We start from the raw sequence: 24,246 nt of genomic DNA on the forward strand, positions 1-24,246 counted from the left end.
ATCTGGATTTCCTGAAGGCATTTGACAAGCTGCCACACCAAAGGCTGCTACATAAGATAAAGTTGCACGGTATTACAAGTAATGTATTGGCATGGATAGAGGATTGGTTGACCAGTAGAAAGCAAAGAGTCAAGGTAAATGGGTGTTTTTCTGATTGGCAGTCAGTGGCTAGTGGTGTGCCTCGGGGATCAGTGTTGGGACCTCAATTGTTTACAATTTACACAGATGATTTGGAGTTGGGGACTAAGTGTGGTGTGTCAAAATTTGCCGATGACACTAAGAGGAGTGGTAGAGCGAAGTGTGCAGAAGACACAAAGTCTACAGAGGGATATAGATGGTCTAAGTGAGTGGACAAAGGTCTGGCAGATGGAGTACAATGTTGATAAGTGTGAGGTCACCCATTTTGGTAGGAATAACAGCAAAATGGACTATGTTTTAAATAGTAAAAAAAATTGCAGCACACTGCTGTGCAGAGGGACTTGGGTGTCCTTGTGCATGAATCGCTGAAGGTGGGATTGCAGGTGCAGCAGGTAATTAAAAAGGCAAATGGAAATTTGTCTGCCATTGCTCGAGGGATGGAGTTTAAAAACAGAGAGGCTATGCTGCAGCTGTATAGTGTCCTGGTGAGGCCACACCTGGAGTACTGTGTGCAGTTTTGGTCTCCTTACTTGAGAAGGGATATACTAGCACTGGAGGGGATGCAGAGGAGATTCACTCCGTTGATTCCAGAGTTGAGAGGGTTGGATTATGAGGAGACACTGAGTAGACTGGGATTATACGCATTGGAATTCAGAAGAATGAGGGGAGATCTTATAGAAACATATAAGATTATGAAGGGCATAGATAAGGTGGAGGCAGGGAGGTTGTTTCCACTAACAGGTAAAACTAGGACTAGAGGGCATCACCTCAAAATAAAGGGAAGCAGATGTAGGACTGAGGTCAGGAGGAACTTCTTCATCCAAAGGGTTGTGAATCTGTGGAATTCCCTGCCCAGTGAAGCGGTTGAAGCTACCTCGCTGAATGTTTTTAAAGCAAGGCTAGATAAATTTTTGAACAGTAAAGGAATTTAGGGTAATGGTGTGCGGGCGGGTAAGTGGAGCTGAGTCTCAGAGATCAGCCGTGATCTTATTGAATGGCAGGGCAGACTCGAGGGGCCAGATGGCCTACTCCTGCTCCTAGTTCTTATGTTCTTATTATATCCCTTAAATAATATTACTACTAATAGACATCTAGTCATTATCGAATTGTTATTTTTGGGAACTTGTTCACTATGAAAGCAACTTCTTGCTATGAAGCCTCACCGAAGAAACAAAACTGGACGGACTCATGTTATTGACTTGGGCACTCGAAAAGACAGAAACAAAAACAGCTCTATCGACTCTGCAAAGACCTTTTTTCTAACATTTGGGGGCTAGTGCCAAAATTGGGAGATGTTTCTTATAGACTAGTCAAGCAACAGCCTAACGTAGTCACATTCACGGAATCATACCTTACAATCTCCCAGATGCACTGTTACCATTCCCGGATATGTCCTGTGCCATCGTCAGTACAGGCCCAGTAGAAGCAGCAGCACAGTGATATGCTGTCGGAGGGAAGTCGGAGGGAATTGCCCTGGGAGTCCTCAACATTGACGCTTAATCCCATGAAATCACGTGGGCAAGGAAATCTCTTGCTGATTACCATGTACCATCCTCCCTTGGCTGATGAATCAGTACACCTCAATATTGGACAAAGCTTAGAGGAAACAGCTGAGAGTAGCAAGGGCGCAACATGTACTCTGAGTGGGGTATTTCAACGTCCACCACCAAGACTGGCTCGGCAGCAGCAGTATTGATCAAGCTGGTTTGGTCCTGAATGGATAGCTGCCGGATGTGTCTACAGCAAGTGGTGAGGGAACCAACAAGAGGGAAAAACACAGTTGACTTCATCCTTACTAATTTCCTGGCTGCAGATGCATCTGTCTACGACAGTATCGGTAGGACTGTCCACCGCACAGTCCTACCTTCACATTAAGAATACACTCCATGATGTTGTGTGGGACTATCAGCATGTTAAATGGGACAGACTCAAACAGATCTAGCAACCCAACTGAGCACCCATGAGGTGCTGTGGGCCATCAATAGCAGCAGAATTGTATTCCAGCACAATCTGCAATCTCACGGCCAAGCATATCTCCCACTCAACCATCACCGTCAAGCCAGGGGATCAACTCTGGTTCAATGGCGAGTGTGGGAGGGCATGCAGGAGCAGCATCAGACATACCTAAAAATGAGTTGTTAACCTGGTGAAGTGACAAAATAGGACTGCTTGCATGTCAACAGCAAGTAATGGACAGAGCAAAGTGCTCCCACAGCCAACTGATTAGATCTAAGATCTGCAGTCCTGCCACATTCCAGTCGTGAATGGTGGTGGACAATTAAACAACTCTCTAGCAGAGGAAGCTCCACAAATATCCCCATCCTCAGTGATGGAAGTGTCCAGTGCATTGGTGCAAATGCTAAGACTGAAACATTTGCAGCAATCTTCAGCTAAGTGGCTGATCTATCTTGGCCTTCTCCAGTGGTCCCCAGCATCACAGATAACAGTCTACAGCCAACTCCACTAACTTCACATTTCAAGAAATAGTTGGAGACACTCAACATTGCAAAGGCTAAGAGACCTGACAACATTTCCAGCAAGAAGACTGAAGACTTGTGCTCTGGAACTTGCTGCACTCCTAGCAAAGCTCTTTCAGTACAGTTAAAACACTAGTATCTACCTGACAGTGTGGAAAATTGCCCAAGAATGTCCTGTACACAAAAAGCAGGAAATATCCAACTCAGCAAATTACCATCCCATCATTCAAGAGATGGAAGGTATTCCTTAGTGTTCCTTCACTGTCACTGACTCCAAATCCTAAATCCCTCCTTAATGGCACTGTGGGTCAAGCTACAGCATGTGGACTGCAGTGGTTCAAGAGTCAGCTCACTATCGCATTCTCAAGGGCAACTAGGGATGGGTAATGCTGGCCCAGCCAGTGATGCCCACAATTGCCTTTTTTTTAGAAAGGCAAAGTAGATGCTGTACTGTGTTCCAACAAAGACTGAGGGCAGGGTTTTCCCTTTCGATGTGGGAATTGAGTTAGAGGATTTCATATCATCCTGATCCTGCCCCCAGTTTGACAGCGGCCGGTCCTGCTTTTTCAGCCTCCTGAGGCAAGCAAGTTAGAAGGCTTGCTTCTGTCTGCTGGACGATTGTTCCAGTTCTGTAAAGGAACATTAGGCACTGTACTACTTGTCCTCACCCCAAAAGTGGATGTGCGGTGAGAGGGAAAAAGCAAAATGAGAGGGTTTTTGAATTGGAAAACGAGTGATTAAGTGCCAAAAGGGATGAGAGTGAAAGGCAAAACAATGGTAAAAGTTGTGTTTCAGCGTATTTTTGATTTGTTGATATTTTAAATTTTATGTAGGAGTGTTTTCATATATAAATGCTAACCAGTCACACAATATAAAATTGTGAATTCAGAAATTCTAATGCCTTTTCTTTGCTTGCAGAGAGTCCTTCCCATTTGACCAGCAATTCAATATTCTTATGCGTTTTATTGTGGATCAAACACAAACGCCTAACCTCAAGGTTGGTTTAAAAACATCCAGTGCTTCGCTAGATAAATACTGGAAAATGCCTTGAACTAGTGAATTAATTTGAAGCCATACTTGAAAGAATGGCTATATGCTAGGAGCAACTAAAACTTTTGAACTAACTCAAAAGAAAAGATTCAGAAGATCCAATTCAGATTTATACATTATACTGCATTGCGTTTTAGTTCCTACTTAATATACAGTTGCAGCATTTCTTTGATATCTGCTAAATTCCTTCATAGAATCCCCACTGTGTGGAACCAGGCCATTTGGGCCATTGAGTCCACACCAACCCTTTGAAGAGGGTTCCACCCAGACCCACCCTAACCCTATAACCCTGCATTTCCCATGGCTAATCCACCTAGCCTGCACTTCCCTGGACGTTATGGGAAATTTGGTATGGCCAATCCATTTAATGTAATTTAACCTGCATGTTTTGAACTGTGGGAGGAAACTGGAGTACCCGGATGACACCCGTGCTGGCAAAGGGAGAATATGCAAACAGTTGCCTGAAGCTGGAATCAAACCTGAGTTCCTAGCACAGTGAGGCAGCAGTGCTAACCACTGAGCCACATTTGGCAGAAAGTAACAGATATTTGGATGGCCAGTCTTTTAAATTAGAAAAGAAAACTGCTGTCTTGATTTTCTTCTTCTTTGTGATGTAAAATATTCTCCATTCAATTTGTATCCTTGTGCCAGCTTCTTTCTCTCGATATTTGTGGAGGTCTGGGAGCAGATGTCCGACACCCTCTAAGTTGAGAAACGTACAGCTTGCAGAGGAGAATTAATAATAATTAATGTACTTTTATAATATTTACAGTTCAATGCAGAATAAATTATATACTGTTGGAGTGTAATATGTGGAGTGAAGAATTAAAAATTCCATCTTCCTTGATTTTGTTTATCTATTCCATCTAATCAATTGCGTTTCATACTTGCTTGAGATTTTGTTTATTTTTGTTGAATTGAAAGGTTAAAGTTGCAATCTTGAAGTACATTGAGAGGCTAGCAAGGCAGATGGACCCAGCCGATTTTGTTAATTCCAGTGAGACCCGTCTTGCTGTTTCCCGAATCATAACCTGGACAACTGAACCAAAGAGCTCTGATGTGAGAAAGGTGAGTAGTTTAAGATAGCTTAGAAAGTTTTGATGAGATCAAGTATAGTGGGGTGAATGACCTCCTTCTGTGCTGTGATTCTATGAATTAAACTTGCAGTTAGTTTCCCCACTCTCAATTCCCATTGTTATTGAAAGGCTATGTGCCTCAACCTCATGACAATGGCATAATACACTACAAAGTATTTTTCTTTTTAACATCACCTTACTGTTTTAATTGTACTATTCTGTCTCTCAAAGATTATCCAGATACAGACTGGCCAGAGCCTAATAATTAAATGTAAAACATTATCGTTAAACCATTAAAAAGTACATTTGTTATAAAATGAAGCCATAGTTATTTTAATTGATTTGACCTTTTAGTTACTCAGAAGCCAGGTTTCTCGGTAGGAGTTCCTTATTAATTACATACTTGAGCTTTGTACACTGGTTGGTGCAGTTGGTTACTCCGGAATGTGATGTGAAATGTCTTCAGTTATCATTCAACCCTAAAGATTATTTTGGAAAATAATTAATATGTGCTTTGTGAAAAGAAAAGGATTACTTATTTGCTTTGCTGTAATTTTGAATATATTTTCTCCTCTTGAGGCCTTCTCTGTTCCTTCCCGCTGTAGAATGCATATAATGTGGGGTTTACCAGCAAATTAACTGAAGTTCTTTGTAGAAAATGGCAGACCGCAATGCTGATCAAATGTGGGATATGATGTGTTTAGATTTCAGCAAGGGTTTAAATACGATATTAGATGAGCAATTAATCTTCAAGGTAAGAAGGCATGTAATGAAAAAGAAGCTCCCAAGGTAAATTATTAAAGAAGGTAAAGGATGATGATAAATGGAACTGAGTTGAAATGGCAAGGTCCCTGTCGAGCTGTCGTGGATCAGGTATAGGACTGTGTCTGATTACAGTTCATATAAATGATATGAAGCTGGGCCGGAAAGGAAGCGCTTTCATTTTGCAGGTGAAAACAAATTAAGGTGAGGGTAGGGGGAAAGAGATGAATTAAATAAATTGGGAAAGTGGACAGAAGTCTGAAAACTTGCATGATTATAAGACCGAGGATGGGGAATAAATGTCAGAATAAATAAATGTTCATGGCTGCAGGATACAAAACTATAGGGATCTGGAAGCATTGTTGAACAGCACAGCGAAACAAACACCACAGTCCGGAACGACAGTAAACAAAACAAATGAATAGAACATAAATTTCAGGTCTTGTAATGAGCTTGTACAATAATTGATATCCACACCAGTGGATTACTGTGTAATATTCTGGTCACGATACTACTTCAAGGATATGCCGTCTTGGAACAAATGTCAAAGAGGAAAACCAAGTTGATAACTTAGCGGAATTGATGTACAAAGAGAGGTTGAAGAGTTTAGGATTGTCTCTTGTGTTGAAGAAACCGCTTGGACGTGTGATTTTTGAACTACATAACAACCATAGGATAAAAGATTTTCAGCATCAATTTTTCTGTCCTCAAACCAGGCACTGCAGGCTCAAATGTGGAAGGAGGGGAGGTTAGCTTAGATTCAGCTAACTTAAACAAAGAATGGTCATTGCATGGAATGGACTGCCCAGAATGGCAAATATTGTTAACATTAAAAGATAAAATATTTGTGCTACTGGACAGTTAAGACGTTAATTTTTGAATGCATCATTTGGCTTCACACATTTTTCTGGCCCTCTGACGACCTCTGTGCTTATTTGGTAGGGAGAAGTGTCACCTTATTTTCCTCAGCTTGTTTTCAAACCAACAACTCTGATATGCTTGGTGGGTGCTACTTAAAATGACTTTGTTGTTAAGTTGAGTAATGGTTTGTGTTGAGCTAATAATTGAGATGACATTCAATGAATGCTTTGAATAAGGTGCCTGCAGAAGACTTGCTAATGAAATTGCAACACAGTGTCAATTGGAGTGTGGAAAGTTGGTTAAAGGACAGAAAATAGTGCTTAATGGATGTATTTTGTATCCGAGGGAAGGGCAGAGTGGTGTTCATTCCAGTTTGGTGTTTAAACAAGTGCTATTAAATGTTTGTATACCACCCACAAGTTTGGTTAATTGAAAATGACTTTTAAGTGATTTTGAGTGTATGTAGACAAGTTAGTAGCTTGATCAGATCATACCAGCTGAAATGTTAATGTGTCTTAGGAAAAGAAAAGGAAGTTGCATTAAAAAATAGAATAAATAGAGCAGAGAGTCTTAGGAGTTCGGGTGCGAGGAGTAAATAAGCAGTAATTATGAAATATATTTGTAGAATAAGAGGTAAATTTGGTGAAGCTGTAGAATTTTGTGGATCTTGAAACTTTGCCCATGCAAGGCAGAAGCAAAGACTTAAGTTGTTAGCTCAGTTTGGTATTGCTGAACAAAGACATTTTACAAAAGCTTTTCATCTCGCTTCACTCACTTTATTTTTAACAATTGTTTGCTGTTGCTGATCTGAGTGTATTGAGCCCAGTCTTCATTTTGCTGTCTAAAATTTGCAACAAACTAGAGCTTCTTGCTTTGCTGTGTTCAGTTTTACCTTGGAATGGGTGTCAGAGCTATGCCATATTGTGTATAACCAATAAATTTTCAAAATTTTAAGGTAAAAGCTTAAACTTCCTAATTAAAACAATTTGTTATAGCAAAGAAGATTAAGAGGTAACCAATAAATAGAGGGATAAATTTAAGATCATGAAAAGAACAAATTAATAAGTGGGAGTTTTTTATACAGATGGTTGTTGAGACACGGCGTTTGTGCCAATAGGTAGGAATCAAATGCAGAATGCTACATTTTTTTAAAAAAAATGTAATTCCTTCTTCAAAAGAATATGTGAGCATGTAGAAACTTGGGCCTGAAGCATTGAGTCCTGAATGACTGATTACCTCTGAAATTGTACTTCCCTTCTTTAGTGATATCTAGGAAGGGCAAGTCCAGGAAAATTGTAGCTTGTCTGCAGATGCATGAGGGTCGTTAGTTTATACCCCATTTGCAGTAAGGAGCTTTTAAGCATTTGTACAAATGAGAGGATCTTCATATAGTCGTCATGTACTGAAAGGGTGACACTTCGCTTTAGTTATAAGATTTCCACTAAAATAAAAAAAGAGCATTGTTTAGTAAGAGATTTTACATGTATTCCATACAAGATTCATTCATCCGACATGATCGAACAAACTAATAAAAACAATATACTGTGGATGCTGGAAATTGGAAGCAAGCATAGAGAATGCTGGAGAAACTGAGGTCTGGCTGCATCTGTGGAGAGAGAGAGAGATATGACTTCTCCTCAGGACTGGCTCTGAAGAAGAGTCATACTAGACTCAAAATGTTAACTGTGTTTCTGTAGATTGATCGTACAGTTTAAGCTTTTTCAACTGTGCCTACTTGCTGGAGGAACATTAGCCTGGATTTTCCACTAGCCAGACAGTCATTATGCCAGCATAGATGGCCTTGTATAACCTTGCTTACTATGATCTGCCTGTATTGCTCATAAACAAAGCTTTTCACTGTACTTAGGTACATGTGACAACAAATCAATCAAATCAAATCAAAGATGGGAATTGTGCATGGGGATTCCTGTGGAATTCCTGTTGTGTCACATTCCAAAGGCATTGCCTGGGAAATTGAATTTTCTGGTGTGCAATTTCTCTACATCTGGAACCTTCTGAAATTCTTAAATATATTGCCTAACTCCTGAGTAACTATTAAACTGACCCTATCCTTACCTAACTAGTCCCAACTATACCTCCTCCTACCCCCCCGACCCTTATTTGACCCAACCCAACTCTGACCCTCAATGTCCCTCACAAAAACCCAACCTGGCCACCCTTGCCACTGAGTTAGATCTGAGCCATTCTCCCCTCCTGCTGAACTTAACCTGACACCCACACTGACACTGGACCTGTTCATTTGGTATCCTATCCCTGGCATTCTAATAACTTGACACCCTATTCCCCATACCCATCTAGCACCCTGCCCTTCCAGCACCCTAACCTCAAACTCGCCTCATGTACTTAATAGTTTCACACTAGCTCTCAGTGGCTGCTGAGGCCTTTAAATTTCAGAATATAGCAGCTGACTGCTGTGGAAAGGAGAGTGTAAGTTGCCTTTCTCTGACACTTTTGTACTGTCAAAGAACTGTCAGTGGAAAAGGACTCTGCACCTCTGAGGGTGCCCTGAGTGGACTGTCCTCTCAAAAGTGCAGAGCGCCCTTCTTCCATTTAAAAAAAAAGGGCTAGAGAAATCCGACCTATTAAATCCTGTGAAACCACACTGAAGGGTAGCTCCTGCTTCTTACCAAAAAAGGCTGAACTATATTCTGACTTTCCTGACATAAATTGCTTAATTATTTTTCCAAAACAGCACCTACTATGTCATTTCTTCTGAGACACTACAAGTAAATTAAGCACCATCCTGGTGAAGCTGCTTGCTTGGGTCTGCTTGCAATAGACTGGGTTAAGTGATCTCTGATCTGATGGATTAGATCTATGCTCTACAGACCTGCAACATCTAGCCATTAATCATGGCAGACAATTAAACAACCAACAGGAGACTGAGGCTTCCCAAGTATTCTTGCCCACTATGATGGGGAAGCCCAGCACATCAGTGCAAAAGGAAAGTCTGAAGTATATGCATCAATCTTTAGCAAGAAATACTGAATGGGTAATCTCTGTCAGCCGTCTCCCACAGTCGCTAGCAGCATAGGTGCCAGTCTTTCGTCAATTTGATGCGCTTCACATGAAATAAAGAAATGGCTTAAAGCACAGGACCACTGCAAAATGTGAAGGCCTTTGTCAACATTCTAGCATAATACTGAGGACTTGTGCTTCAGATCTTGGTGTGCACCGAGCCATGCTATTTCAGTACTGGTGAAACACTGGTATGCACTTGACAATGTGGAAAATTTCACAGGTGTATTCTGTCCTCAAAAATATGACGACTCCAACCTAGCCAAATATTGCCCTAGCGGTCTACTGATCATCAGCAAATTGTTGGAAGGGGAGCTTGACAGTACTATCAAGTGGTATATCCTCAGCAGTAACTTGGTCATTGATGCTTATTTGTGTTTCACAAGGGACACTCGCTGCTGTCATCAATATGTAAAATGCTGAACTCAAAAGATGAGGGTGACTGTGTTTGACAATGTACCATCAAGGAGCTCTTGCAAAACTAGGTCAGTGAGAATTGGAGTGGAAACCCTGCTGGTTGGAATCATACTTGGCACAAAGGAAGATGCTTGTGGTGGTTGGAGATAAATGTGTCACAAGATGTATCTGCATGGTAGTGTCCTTGCCCAGTGATCGTGAACTGCTTCATCATTGACTGCTCCTCCATCATGAGGTCTGAATATTTGCTGATGTTTGTAAAGTGTTCAGCATCATTTGCAACACCTCAAACTGAAGCAGCTCCTGTCCATATACAGCAAGACCTAGTCATCATCTAGGTAGGGCATAATAAGTGGCAGGTAACATTTGCGCCACATGGGTGACAGGCATTGACTGACTCCAGTGGGGAGAAGCTAACAGTGCTGCTCGATATTCGGAGGCATTGCTAGCACTGAATTCTTCACTATCAATATCCTGGTGTTAACATTCCCCAAAAACTGAACTTGACTAGCCATATAAATACTGTGGCTACACAGCAGATCAGAAGGTAGGATTTCTGCGATGAATAATTCATTCCCAGGCTCTCAAATACCTGTCCACCATCTACAACCACAAATCAGGTGTGTGGTGGAATACTCTTCGCTTGACTGGACGGGTACAGCTTCAGCAACATTTTAAATAAGACTCAACCATCCAGGATGAAACAGCCAACTTAATTAACTCACCATCCATTTCTTCCAACAGACACTCCCTTCATCATTAACTCACCAAGGTTTCTTTGACAGCACTTTCCAAACCCATGACCTCAAGGAGGATGAGGACAGTAAACTTATGAGGCCACCACAATCTACAAGTTGCTGTTCCTTTGTTGATTTTTTTTTTTGGTCAAAATCCTGGAACAACTCCTCTGTCTTGACCCACTGCCTGGCGTTACGCCAAGGAAAATCTGACCACCCTGTAAATTATCAGATGAAAATCTAAATATCATAAAACCTGTAATAAATGAATTTTGGGCTTGTCAATCATTTTCGATGTCCAAAGTTATGAATTTCATGATAGAATATCCCTGTTTGTTAATGCCATAGGAGATGCATCTGTTTTGCAAGCATTGCTCTTTGAAGTGAAATACTTGTATTTTGGTGATAGTGATTAAGTTTCATAAGAGTATGTACATGCCAAATAATACTGTTCATTTTAAAGACCTTTAAGTATTTGTATCACATGGGTGCTATAATTTAAAAGAGAAATGTTAGACTTTGTGGTGATTTTAATGGTTTACAGGTGCATGCTGTGAGAATCAATTTGGTGTTTACGCTGCTTTCTGCAGTTGACTTTACTATTGTATTTACAGACATTCCTTGACACTTGAATATCATGACCTTGTTGAACTGTACCTTTTCCTGTAACTCACTTTTCACATTTCGTATTTGCCACTTTACTATTGGCAAGTTGTACTTGTATGGTTTCTTTCACGCAAATAATATTGCGAGGCCCTTCACAAATAAGGAAAGATAGAAAAACTTTTTTTAAAAAAATCTGCACCATGGAGATAAAGGTGAAAGGAATGATCAAGTGGTTTGGTCAAGCAGGTGGCAGTTACAGACGTCATTTTGAAAAGGAGACGGTGAAAGTTTTGGAAAGGGAGTTTCAGATTCAAAGTTTATGCTAATGGAACTTTTTTTTATAAAACGCATAATTATGAAAATAGCATGAAGTCATGTACAAAAAGGCAAGGAATTAAATTTAATGGCCCAAGTTTTTGCAGTCCACATAAGGACTTTGTCTTGCTGTTCATTTGCTGACAAGTGCCCGTAAAAGTTGGCTTTAGAGTGTGACCTTGCTGTATTTTCTGTCTGTTTGCCTGGCTCCATCTATAGGGATTCTGTAGCTTCTGTGAGCAGGGCGTGAAAAGTTGACACTCTTTGATCAATTGCAACAAAAAAATGAGCCGTACTAAATTTTGACCCAAGAACAACCAGAAGGTTTGTGCTGGATGAGAGAGGTTAAAGTTTCAAAGCTCTTTTGCTGTTCCTTCAATATCACTGGATCAAAATCCTGGAAATTCCTCCCTAACAGCACTGAGGACACCTACAACAAATGGCCTACAGCAGTTCATGAAGGCAGCCCACCGCCCCTTTCTTGCAGGCAGCTAGGGTTGGGCAATATATTCAACAAATGTGCAACTTCACTAAATTTAACTAATTCAGTAAATGTAAATCAAACAATTTTATTTATATTGTGTACTTATTGCAGAATAAATGTGGATTTGTTTCGCAAAAATTCAGGACTTGCAAAATATTTGAGATAGGAACGTTAGTCATATATGTGCAGAAGTCTGTTATTCTGTTTATTTGGGATCAAATTTGAACTCCTGTTTCCCAAAATTGCTACTGTACATTTCAATTAAGAGCAGCTAATTGGACAATAAGCTCTTTTGAGTGAGAAGAAAAGACTTCCTGTCTTTTTATTAAATGAGAATTGTTTATAATTCCACAGATTAACCCAATGCAAGACCATAACATTTGCTAAAGTCAAGCATGTAGTGCAGTGCTTCTGAGGCAGGAACGCTAGAACTCACATCTCATGCTATAGTTGGTTTGGATTTATGCTTTGTACTACACCTTCTCCCTGTTCCATTCTGCATAAATACAAAGAACTGTGTTTGAATTTTAGATGTTGTCTAATTCATAGAATGATGCAGCACAGAAGGATTTGAACTGTCATGTCTGAGTTGTTCATATTATTCAAAATGGATGAGCCAACTTTTAAGTCTTTTGTCACCATCCACTTGATTATTTTCTTGAATTGTATGATTCCATAATTTGCATTGAACATTCTAAAATATTTTATAATAGTTTATAATAATATTGCAAGGCTCTTCACAAAAGAGGAAAGATAGAAAAGCTTAAAAAATACACACCAAGAAGATGAAGATAAAGGGAAATGATCTAACGGTTTAGTCAAGCAATTGGCAATTACGAACTTCTGTTTTAATGTTTTTTAAATTCGTTATAGAGTCAACAAGTATCATTTGCTTTATTATATTCTGGGTTTATTTGCCTGTAACATAACTGTTTGTTCATTTTATATGTGGGACTGAAGCTTTACTAAATAATCATTCTGAGAAGAGCATTTCAAAAATGCAGCATTTTAAATACTGAATGATCTCAACCATGTCTGGGTGTTACTACTGAGTCATAAAATATGTTTGTAATAGTTTTTCATGCTCACATTAGGCTGTTCTACACTGATGAGCAAAAGATTGTGGCATTGTTTTGTCTTTTGAAATGCAACAGGAACTTCATTTTGGGGGAGAAAAATTAAACACAACTTAATGTAGGCAAAAAGGGAGCAAATTGGCAGCTCCCAAAAGTGACAGCTTAAATAATTTAAATATCAGCATCTCTCCGATGCAAACACGACTAGTCACTTTTTCTGTTGTGCTTGTCAGCTCTATATAATTTTGTTAATCATGCAACTGCTGTTTATTGTATACTGCAATTTTTCTAATACCTTCCCACCTGTCAAACCCAGACTGTGCATAGTTGGTTGAGTGATGAGGTGTTGGCCAGGTCCTGTTCGAGTACCTCTGGGCCTGGTGAAATTGGCCTGGAAGAAAAGTGTAAACAGGTAGAAAAATGTTGCACCTACTAATCTCAAGTTGCTTTTCCCCTGTATCATTAGCTATTTTTTTTTTAACTTGGCTGCACAAGGGTCTTGGCCTGACTGACTTCTGTTTCTGTGTAACAACCATGTGTTCACTCTCCTCTATTGCCAAAAGCAGTTGACTTCTGATAACTGTACAGCACATAGGTGGTGGTCTCTGGGAATAAAGTTTGCCTTTTCTTTGCAGTCTTAATAAGTAAAGTAGAGCATTGGCCCTGAAATTGAGAATTGCTGCCTGTGATGTTGGAATGCATGCTCATCTGTTAACTAATGGATCTGCAACTGCATTAACATGTTCTTTTAATACGTGTTTATTTAGAACTTGAAAATTTATTTTGTAACCTTTTGTGCAAATTGGATTTGTACTAGCAAGCTTGCAGTAAAATTAATTGTTAAATTTTATCTCCAATGTATGAAAGAGAAAACAAGTAGCGTTTTGTGGATAATATGAATGTAATACATCTTGTGTGTTACCCACCTTGTTTGGAAGCACCACTTTGTCTATTTATCTGATAGAATATTAGCTTTTTATTCCAGCACATTGCTAGCAGATTTATACATTTACCGTATATATTATCCAGTAATTTGAAACCTGTTCCTATCCCATTTCATGAGTTAAAGGTTAAAAGTTATTGCTATCTTGAATGAAGATTCATTCAGCATTTGATGAAGTACCACATAATAAACCTATTAACAAATTGTAAGGCATTAGATTAAAGGAGAATTGGCTAAGTGGATATGAATTAGATTAGGAGCAGACAGTGGAACATATTGATCTTTATAAATTACTTGGATGAGGATTTGGAAGGGTAAGTTAGTAAGTTTGCCAATGACACGAAGGTTGGTGGAGTTGTGGATAGTGCGGAGGGCTGTTGTGGGTTGCAACGGGACATTGGCAGAATGCAAAGCTGGGCAAAGGAGTGGCAGATGGAATGCAACCCAGAAAAGTATGAAGTGATTCATTTTGGAAGGTAGAATTTGAATGCAGAATACAGGGTTAATAGCAGGATTCTTGGCAGTGAGGAGAAACAGAGGGATATTGGGGTCCACCTCTGTAGATCCCTCAAAGTTGCCACCCAAGTTGATAGGGTTGTTAAGAAGGAGTATGGTGTGTTGGTTTTCATTGGCAGGGGAATTGAGTTTAAGAGCCACGAGGTTATGCTGCAGCTTTATAAAACTCTGGTTAGACCACACTTGGGATATGAGAATATATTGTGTTCAGTTCTGGTTGCCTCATTATAGAAAGGTTGTGGAAGTTTTAGAGAGGGTGCAGAGGAGATTTACCAGGATGCTGCCTGGACTGGAGGGCAGGTCTTATGAGGAAAGGTTGAGGGAGCTAGGGCTTTTTTCATTGGAGCAAAGAAGGATGAGAGGTGACTTGCCAGAGGTGTACAAGATGATGAGAGGCATAGATACAGTGGATAGCCAGAGAGTTTTTCCCAGGGCGGAAATAATTTTAAGGTGATTGGAGGAAGGTCTAGGGGAGATGTCACAGGTAGGTTTTTTACACAGAGTGGTGGGCGCGTGGAATGCACTGCCAGCGGTGGCAGTAGAGTCAGATACTTTAGGGACATTTAAGCGACTCTTGGATAGGCACATGGATGATAGTAAAATGAAGGGTATGCAGGTTAGTTTTTGATCTTCGAGTGGGATAATAGGTCAGCACAACGTTGTGGGCCAAAGGGCCTGTACTTTGCTGTACTGTTCTATGTTCAGTGTTCTATGATCAGTTGTTTTCAGGTGGATGGAAGTGTGCAATGGTGTCCCCAGTGGCAGATGTTGTAACCACTGCTCTTTTCTTTAAAATTATGCCCTAAATCCTGGTTATTAATGAATAATACCAAAACTTAGGGATGATACAAAATAGGGATGATACTAAACTTTAGGAGGGTAGACCGGCTAATTAAATGAACAAAAACAGAAGTTGCGGGAAAAGCTCAGCAGGTCTGGCAGCGTCTGTAAAGAGAAATCAGAGTTAACATTTCGGATCTGGTGACCTTCCTTAGAACACCATTAAATGAACAGTTGGATGTGGCTAATGGTGTTTAACACAACGAAATCTGAGATGATTCATTTTCATGGGAAAAATTAAGTAAGTCGGAACTAATGGTATAATTTTAAATGGGGTGTAGGAACAAATCATTCGAAGATAAGGCAAAACAAGAAGGCTATATAAAAATCCATATAGGGTCCTTGGATTCATTAATATGGCATAAAAGCAAGTTCTGTTGAATCTTAATGAAACACTGATTGTAAGAAGGATATGGAAACATCGAAGAGAGTTTAGAAGAGAATTACTCCGTTGATACCAGGTATTTAAATTTTTCAGTTACTTAGAGAAACTGAGGCAACTGAGCTTGTTCTGCTTAAAGCAGAATTGGGAGATTTGATTGAGGTGATCTACATCTTGTCTGGTCTGAATTAGAATAAATAAAATGGACTTGCTTCCAATGCAGTACAGTCGGAAGTGGAAAATAATTATGCAGTGAATTATGATCAGGGATGGACAGACTGAAAATGTGCAGATTTTAATTTTACATAGAATAGCTTAAATGCTTAAAAGAAAAAATTGCAAGACTATGGTGAAGGAGCACAATGGGCTAATTAGATACGTTCCAACGAGTGAGCACAGACATGATGGGCTAAGTGACCTCGTTTTCTGTTTCAATTCTATGTAGAATGTACTGCCAGGTTTAATCACGCACCTAAACTGAAAACACCAAGTGAAAGTTATAGACAGGTGTTTCCTTTGAAATACTGGCAATGTGCAGTTCATTTGTTTCACAGTTTTTATCATTGCCTGCCCTCTCCAACACCATGCACCCCTTTTTCAAAAAAAACACACTCAAGAAAATACCAATCATTGACAGTTTAGTTGCAAACATAAAGTATAAATAGTATGTTGTTTACCAGGGTTATTGCCTGATCGAAGGGTGACTGTTGCTCTGCTGGGAATTTGTTTTAAATGTTAATAGCTTGGAAAATTCTTTCTTTGTATCAAGTGTATGACTGTCTGTATGCAAGTTGATTTCAGTAATGCTATTTGAGTGGTGGGATGATCGTGGTGCAGTGATAATATCAGCAGCGACTAATCCTGAGGCCTAGGTTAATGCACAGAGGGCATGGGTTTAAATTCTACTTTGGTAACTGATGTACGTTAAATTTAAAAAATTCTGGTTGCCACATTACAGGGAGGATGTGGAGGCTTTGGAAATGATGCAGAAGAGGTTTTCCAGAATGCTGCCCTCGTTCATGGGTCATGAACTATAAGGAGAGGCTAGAAAAACTAGGGTTGTTTTCTTTGCAGCAGTGGAGACTGAGGGGAGACTTGCTAGAACTCTATAAAATTATGAGATGCATAGATAGGGTTGATGGTCAGAATCTTTTTCCCAGAATTAAAATATCTAATACTAGAGGGCATGCATTTAAGGTGAGAGGGGGAAAGCTCAAAGCTCTGTGGGGACAAGTTTTTTTTTGCATCAAGATTGATAGGTGTCTGGAACAGGCTGCCAGGGCTGGTGGTGGAGACAGATATGATAGGGGTGTTTAAGAGACTTTTAGATAAGCATATGAATATGCAAGGGATGAAGGGATATGGACCAAGGGCAGGCAGAAGGGCTTTGGGGATTAGTTTAATTTTTGTCATGTTCGGCACAACATCATGGGCTGAAGGGTCTGTTCCTGTGCTGTACTGTTCTATGTTCTGTGTGCACAATGCAAATGTACGTGAGTACTGAACTTGGTGAGTGCCTTTTAAAAGAAATGCTATTGGGAAAATGGCAGTCTTGCAGTCGGCTGCACAGACTTTTAATGAAAAGCCAATGACCTTCAAATAGCGTAGGAAATGTTAGTTATAGTGTATTCAAGGTTTCCATTTAGTGATTGGTTTCTTAAGGGCTGTTTGCTCTTGGGTTAATGGGAGTACCCGAATTTTTAATGAGTGACTTTTGGTTTTGCTTTGTTTGTAATCGCTTTCTTTTTGTTTTCTACAGGCTGCGCAGGTTGTGCTGATTTCCCTGTTTGAGCTGAACACTCCTGAGTTCACTATGTTACTTGGTGCCTTGCCAAAAACATTCCAAGATGGTGCCACCAAGCTCCTTCACAATCACTTGAAGAACTCTAGCAACACTAGTGTGGTACTTGGCTCCTGCCACTTTTTTTGGTGCAATATTTCAATGACAGTGGAAAGCTAATGTGCATTAATGAAAATAACAACATAGGCTTGTATAGTAGTAACGCCACTGTCTTAGCAAATATGAAGTTGAGAGTTAAAATCCCAATAATGCAAGTTGAATTCAGTAAATCTGAACTTGTGGGCTAATGCAAGAAATCTGCTATATTGTTGCAAAAACCAATATAGTTCACTAACGTCCTGTAGAAAAGAGTACCCAACCAGGCCTACATATGACACCAATCCTATTCTACGTGGTTGAACCCTTCAATAGGAATCCTTTTTGGACACTCAGGGCTGGGTAATAAATACAGCCTGCCTGTGTCCATACAACCAAGAGCTTTTTTTAAAGAATGGAGCACTTAAAATTAACTTTCAGTAAATGCCTTCATACTTGTGAATTATGATGCTTATTTATTTTGGAATAGAGCCCAACATGCAGTAGCACATTAAGAACTTGAAGGGAGAAAGAAATTTGAAATTGTAAACCCTTTTTAAATGTCGTCATCTCTCATATTTAGATATATTTAAGGTATATGTACCAGTAATCTGTGCACTGTTTTTCTTCTAATCACATTGTGCACAATAGAAGTAAGAGTGAACTTTAAGCCACAGCTGCATAAGTTAGACTCTACCTGATACAGTGCACAGTTCTGTGCATCACGTGTTAGGAAAGATGTATTGGTCTTGGAGGTAGTGCAACATAGATTTGCTGGAGTGATAAATACCTGAACTCCAATGGCTCAGTTATAAAGAGTGATAAGAGTGATCAAACTTAATTGAGTTAAGATAGTAAATAGTTATTAAGTGGGACCGATGGAGTAGAATGTTTGGGAAATTTAAGACCGAGGGCAAAGGAAAATAAAATGCCAGTGAATATGAGGGTTCTTGTGGCACAGCGGTACCTTTCAGCCATGATGCCTAGGTTCAAGTCCCAACTGCTCCAGAGGGTGTCATAATGTTTCTGAACAGGTTGATTAGAAATTTTTTTTCAAAAGACCACTGGGGATATAGCTAGGCCTGTGAGGAGTGAATTTGGCAAATATTTCTATACTCTAACCGTGGTAGAAGTTGTGAACTCTCTTGAGCCAATAGCTGTTTTGGTTATTAGTTTTAAGTTTGTAATTGCTAGATAATAGGGGATATTGGCTAAGGAGTCAGAATTAGGTTATCAATCAACCATAACCTGTCTGAGTGTTGAAACAGGTTGAGGGGCTAAGTGGCCAACTGCTGCTTTTATGTCGTGAAGGCTGCATTTCTGGAATCAGATCATTTCATGATCATCTTCTGAAGCCAATCTTCAACTTAGTGCCTGACACACATCTGAATTTCCTGTCCCACGTTGTGTAGTTCAGATATTTTAACCTGAAGACTTGTGATTGTGTATGTGTAACTCAGTAGTTGCCCATGTTCTCTTTAGTGGAAGTATATAATGATGCATATTTCATTATCTTTTCTATTCTTGCTACAGAGTTCACCCAGCAACACAATGGGACGCACACCTTCACGACACTCCAGCAGCCGAACAAGCCCTCTTACATCTCCAACAAATTGTTCACATGGTGGTCTTTCCCCAAGGTAATGATAAATTTTAATTTTAATTATTCATATCACATTTGTGATGTATTTTTAGCTCCTAGGTAAAATATGTTATCAAAATAATAATTTAAATCCCATTAGTTTCCTGGTGATTCCCTGTCCTCGTAATCTTCAAAATAAGAATCATAAATGCTTTGATCAAACATATTTCTTTTCTGCATTTCATTTGATTCCATTGTTGCTCTCTCACCTTGAATTTTGAACAGTAAATAATGTGATTTCCTTCAACAATTTATAAGATCTGGCCTGAGATGTCAACTTTTATAACAGTAAGTTTGTATCCAAGTCCTGACATTTCTTTACTTCCCAGTTCCTACTCTCACAATGTGGAACATGTGTCCAGTAGTCATATATAAAAAATCTATGCAAACTTATACCTTCACCTGGTTCAGTTGAAATATTTTATAATACACGATCCTATGATGTTAGAGCATTGCTGTACCTGAAGTAATTTCTGCAGTAAATAATGTAAATTACACTCCTTTTAATCCAATAATTGTTGTTTAAAAATGAACAAATTTTAGCAATGAGAAGAATTGAGACTACTCGACAAACATTACTTGCACTGGAAAGGAACCGTTTTCCTATAGTCAGTGTGGTTGCTTTGAATAGTGTTTGTGGAGCTGTGTTTCCAGGAACTTTTCAAACCAAAAATCCTGAAAAATCATAAAGCAAATGCATATGCCAGAATTATACAGTGTATATCTTTCATTTCTCTTAATCAAACCTTTTCCCTTTGTAACTCATCGTGTGCATGAAACTTTTCACTACCACTCCATCATCATGCCATTTTCAACTGCTCTCCAAAAAATAACATTTTTAAATCCATGTTTTATTGTTCCAGCATGAGCTTTTTAAAGATTTGTATTATATGTTTGTTTCTGGGAAGACATAAACAGATATGCTGATACATATTGTTGTCTTGATGTTATTAACATTAGTACTTCTGGCTTATTTCATGTTTTAAAAGAATGGTTCTTAGATAAATTAGCATTATTGACTTTTGGTTGCAATGTAATACTGCTAGTTTGAGGAACCTGTGCGTTAATAGAAACTCAATAACAAAATGGAACACTTCATCTGGAAATAAGTAGTATTGGTCACGGGGAAAAAAAGTACTGTAGGTCACAGAAATATGTTTGTGTTGATCCTGTGTAAATAGTAGCAAACAAATGGAAAGAGCATGTGCGGGTAACTGTTGCGGTTTACATTCATGGCGAAAGCAGTATCTTCTTTTTTGATATTGCGAGTGTGTGTTTTTTTGCACTTAAAAGGGATTTACTTAAGTTGGTAAATTTGTCTTCTTTTGAGTACATAAAAGTCAGGCAGTTTACAATGGTACATATGCATTAGAATTTGTACAATAAAAGCACTTGATCACATTTTTCTGAAGTGTTTTCAAGCTCTTCACCACATCTAATGTCTAGTACTAGATAGTTGATCCTAGTAAATGCAGGCAGGGAAGTGGGGGGAGGTAGGGGCAAACTTAGTATGGGATTAGATGAGACCTAAGGCATTTGAAACCTGGATATAGTACAGCTTGGGAAACCACCCAGTAAAGTAATGGAGGACCAAAACCTGAAGGTGATAATGGTGTGAACAAGGCTTTCACAACCAGTGATGGTGAAGTAAAGGTGAAAGTTAATGACTGTGATAATGAGTTGGTTGTGAGATATGAAACTTTGTTCACGATTGAATGATTCTTGGCAAGAAGTCAGTAGAAAAGAGAAATTGGCAGGTTCACTAACAGTGCCAACCCAAATTAATATGCAGATTTACACTTATGATTATTCATAGAATGTAACTTGAGAGCGATTCTCAAGCTTGAACTTGGAGTTTCTTGCGCATGAGCATGTAATTATTTTGATACTGTAAGTGTATATTAGCCAAAGGGTTATAAGTTCAACATCTGTTCCAGCTGAATTTAATGAAGTTTTTTTTAAAAATAGAGATGGTAGTATTGGACTTGATTTGAACTCCAGTCAGGCAGTTCAAGGAAGAATGAATCGCTTGTATGTTATGGACATATTACAAGTACAGCTGCAAATGTTAAAAGGAACAAGTTTAAATACAGGAAGCCTTCTTAAGACATGGTCATGTCATGGCCCAATTTTCTAAAAGTAATTGGATAAGTGAAAAATGCTCAGTTCAGGATTTTATTATGGCTGAATTTTTTTATGCGAATTTTGCCGTACTAGCAGCCTATTTGTTTATATTTCATTTGCTGTGAATTTGTCTAGATTTTACATTTAACTAGCTTATTGTAGTCATCTGCATTTATTTCTGCCCATGAGATCTAGAACTATGTTTATTTCTGTTGCCATACAGATCCATGAGACTTGAATAGATGAGTACCCACCAAGTGGGCATCATTTTATTCTAAATGAGTGGATTGAAGAGGGCACTAACTTGGACTTTGACACTTTGAAATAGTGCAACTAAATTTGTTAATTTTTCAAGGTTGAGCACTTGTGCCATCTTTTTGTGATAGACCAACAGTGGACACGTTGCAATAAATGCTGATATTTGTAGTGGTTGGTATTAAAACAAATGTGCTGAAGGCATTATATAATTAGGGCAGTGATTTGTGATCCTTGAAATTGCTTTGTGTACTGAAGTCAAATGGACCTGGCAGAACTTAAATAGTTCACTGAATATTTTAATAATGGACTGAGATTTGAAATGGCATAAATCAAGATACAATAACTTACATGTGCCAACATACAAGTTCAGAGCATAAATAGGACCTTGGCCCCTTGAGAATGCTCAGCCATTCAGTGATATCATGACTGATGTGTCTGTAACCTTACCCACTGCCAACAACCTTTTACCCCTTGGACACCAAGATTCTATCGGACTGTTTCCACTGCCTTTTACAAAAGGGAGCTCCAAGATCAAAAATCCTCTGGGAGGAAACAAATGCCTCAATGGGTGACTCTTTATTTTTATATAGTTACCCCCTAGGGCTGTATTTCCCCACAAGAGGAAACATCCTCTTGGTATCCATCTTTTCAAGCCCTCTCAGTATCTTGAATGTTTCAATCAAGTTGTCCCTCTCTCTTCAAACTCTTAACAGAAATATGCCTAGCTTGTCCAACCTTTCTTCATACAACAGCCTACGCAGTCCTCTTATTGATTGAGTAAATCACATCTGCACTGCTTCCATCTGCTTTCCCTTCCTGAAATAAGGAATCTGAACACAGTACACCAGATATAGCCTCCCAATGCTTCGTACAACTGAGGCATAATCTCCCTACCACCCTGTTCAATCCTTCCAAGAAGTATCATTTTATTAGTTTTTCTAATTACATGCTGCACCTGCATGCTAAACAGATTATTAAACAGAGTCAAAATGTCAAAGCTTATCATTTTGTTTTCATCAATCTACAAGAAACAGACCTGAAAAGAGGGACACCAATTTATACAGCTTGGGAAAAGGATGCTGGTTGGTTGGGCCTTCATTGTCATGGAGATGCAGCGAGAACGGATATGATCTGTCCGTTATTCAGATGAACAAATGAAAAAGTACATCACAGGAACAGGCCCTTTGGCCCTCCAAGCCTGTGCCAACCATCATGCCCTAAATAATCTAAAAACAAACCTGCCATTTTTCGATCCTTGCCTCTTTATTCCCTCCCTAGTCATGTACCCATCTAGGTGCCTCTTAAATGTCTTCAATGTGCCCACTTCCACCACCTCTTCTGGTAGTGCATTCCAGGCTGCTACCATTCTCTATATGAAAAATATTCTATTCTATGAAAAACATCCTTGCACATCTCCCTTAAAGTTTCCCCCTCTGAACTTGAACCTGTGCCCCCTTGAAACTTCAACCCTGGGGGAAAGCCTCTGACTATCCACCCTGTCTATGTCTTTCATAATTTTCAGGACCTCTATCAGGTCTCCTCTCAGCCGCCATCTTTCCAGTGAAAACAATCCTAGTCTTTTTAACCTTTCCTCCTAGCCAGTGCCCTGGAGACCAGGCAACATCCTGGTGAACCTTCTGTACTCTCTGCAAAGCTTCCACATCCTTCTGGTAGTGTGGTGACCTAAACTGCACACAATACTCCAAATGCGGCCTAACAAGGGTTGTCTGTAGCTGCAACATGTTTTGCCAATTGTTGGACTCCGCACCCCGGATGATGAAGGCAAGCATGCCATATGCCGCCTTAATCACCTTGGCTACTTGTGTTGGCACTTTCAGTTAACTGTGGACCTGCACCCAATTCCATCTGAATGTTAGTGTTCCTAAGGGTTCTGCCATTTACAATATAATTCACACCTAAATTTGATCTTCCAAAATGCATTACCTCGCATTTATCTGGATGAAACTCCATCTGCCATTTCTGTGCCCAAGTCGCCAATCTATCTATATCCTGTTGTATCCTTTCACAATCATTGGCACTATCGGCAACTCCACCAATCTTCGTGTCCTCAGCAAAGTTATCAGACCACCCAAATTTTCCTCCAGATCATATATATACTACAAACAACAAAGTACCGAAGACTGACCCCCGTGGAACACCACTAGTTACTGGTCTCCATTCTTGAAAATCATCCTTTCACCACTACTGTCTGTCTTCTATGACCAAGCCAGTTTTCTATCCATCTAGCCAGGCCACCCCAAATCCCTTGTGATTTTAGATTTTGTACCAATCTGCCATGTAGGATTTTATCAAATGCCTTACTAAAGTCCATATAAACTACATCCACAGCCCTTCCCTCATTAATTATCTTCTTTACCTCTTCAAAAAATTCAATCAGGTTTTTGAGACATGACCTTCCCTGGACAAAACCATCCTGCCTGTCACTATCTAGTCCATTTTCCTCCAAATGTGTATATATCGTGTCCCTCAGTATCTTCTCCAAGAGCTTCCCCGTCACAGACGTCAAGCTCACTGGTCTAGAGTTTCCCAAATTATCCCTGCATCCTTTCTTAAATAAGGAAAACAGCATTTGCTAATCTCCAGTCCTCTGGAACTTCACCAGTGGT

At 39.4% G+C, this 24,246-nt stretch overlaps 1 protein-coding gene across 1 annotated transcript in view; it reads left to right on the forward strand.

The window, feature by feature from the left end:
* clasp1a (cytoplasmic linker associated protein 1a) overlaps window positions 1–24,246 on the forward strand; it is a 94,868-nt gene that overhangs the window by 33,443 nt on the left and 37,179 nt on the right. The window contains exons 10-14 of the mRNA XM_048599252.1: window positions 3,534–3,612; window positions 4,590–4,733; window positions 13,355–13,450; window positions 17,479–17,622; window positions 19,129–19,235. Of these exons, the coding sequence (XP_048455209.1) occupies window positions 3,534–3,612; window positions 4,590–4,733; window positions 13,355–13,450; window positions 17,479–17,622; window positions 19,129–19,235 (570 nt within the window). The remainder of the gene's footprint in view (window positions 1–3,533; window positions 3,613–4,589; window positions 4,734–13,354; window positions 13,451–17,478; window positions 17,623–19,128; window positions 19,236–24,246) is intronic.

The sequence above is a fragment of the Rhincodon typus genome, chromosome 7 (genome assembly GCF_021869965.1).
Source record: "Rhincodon typus isolate 14 chromosome 7, sRhiTyp1.1, whole genome shotgun sequence".
NCBI lineage: Eukaryota > Metazoa > Chordata > Chondrichthyes > Orectolobiformes > Rhincodontidae > Rhincodon > Rhincodon typus.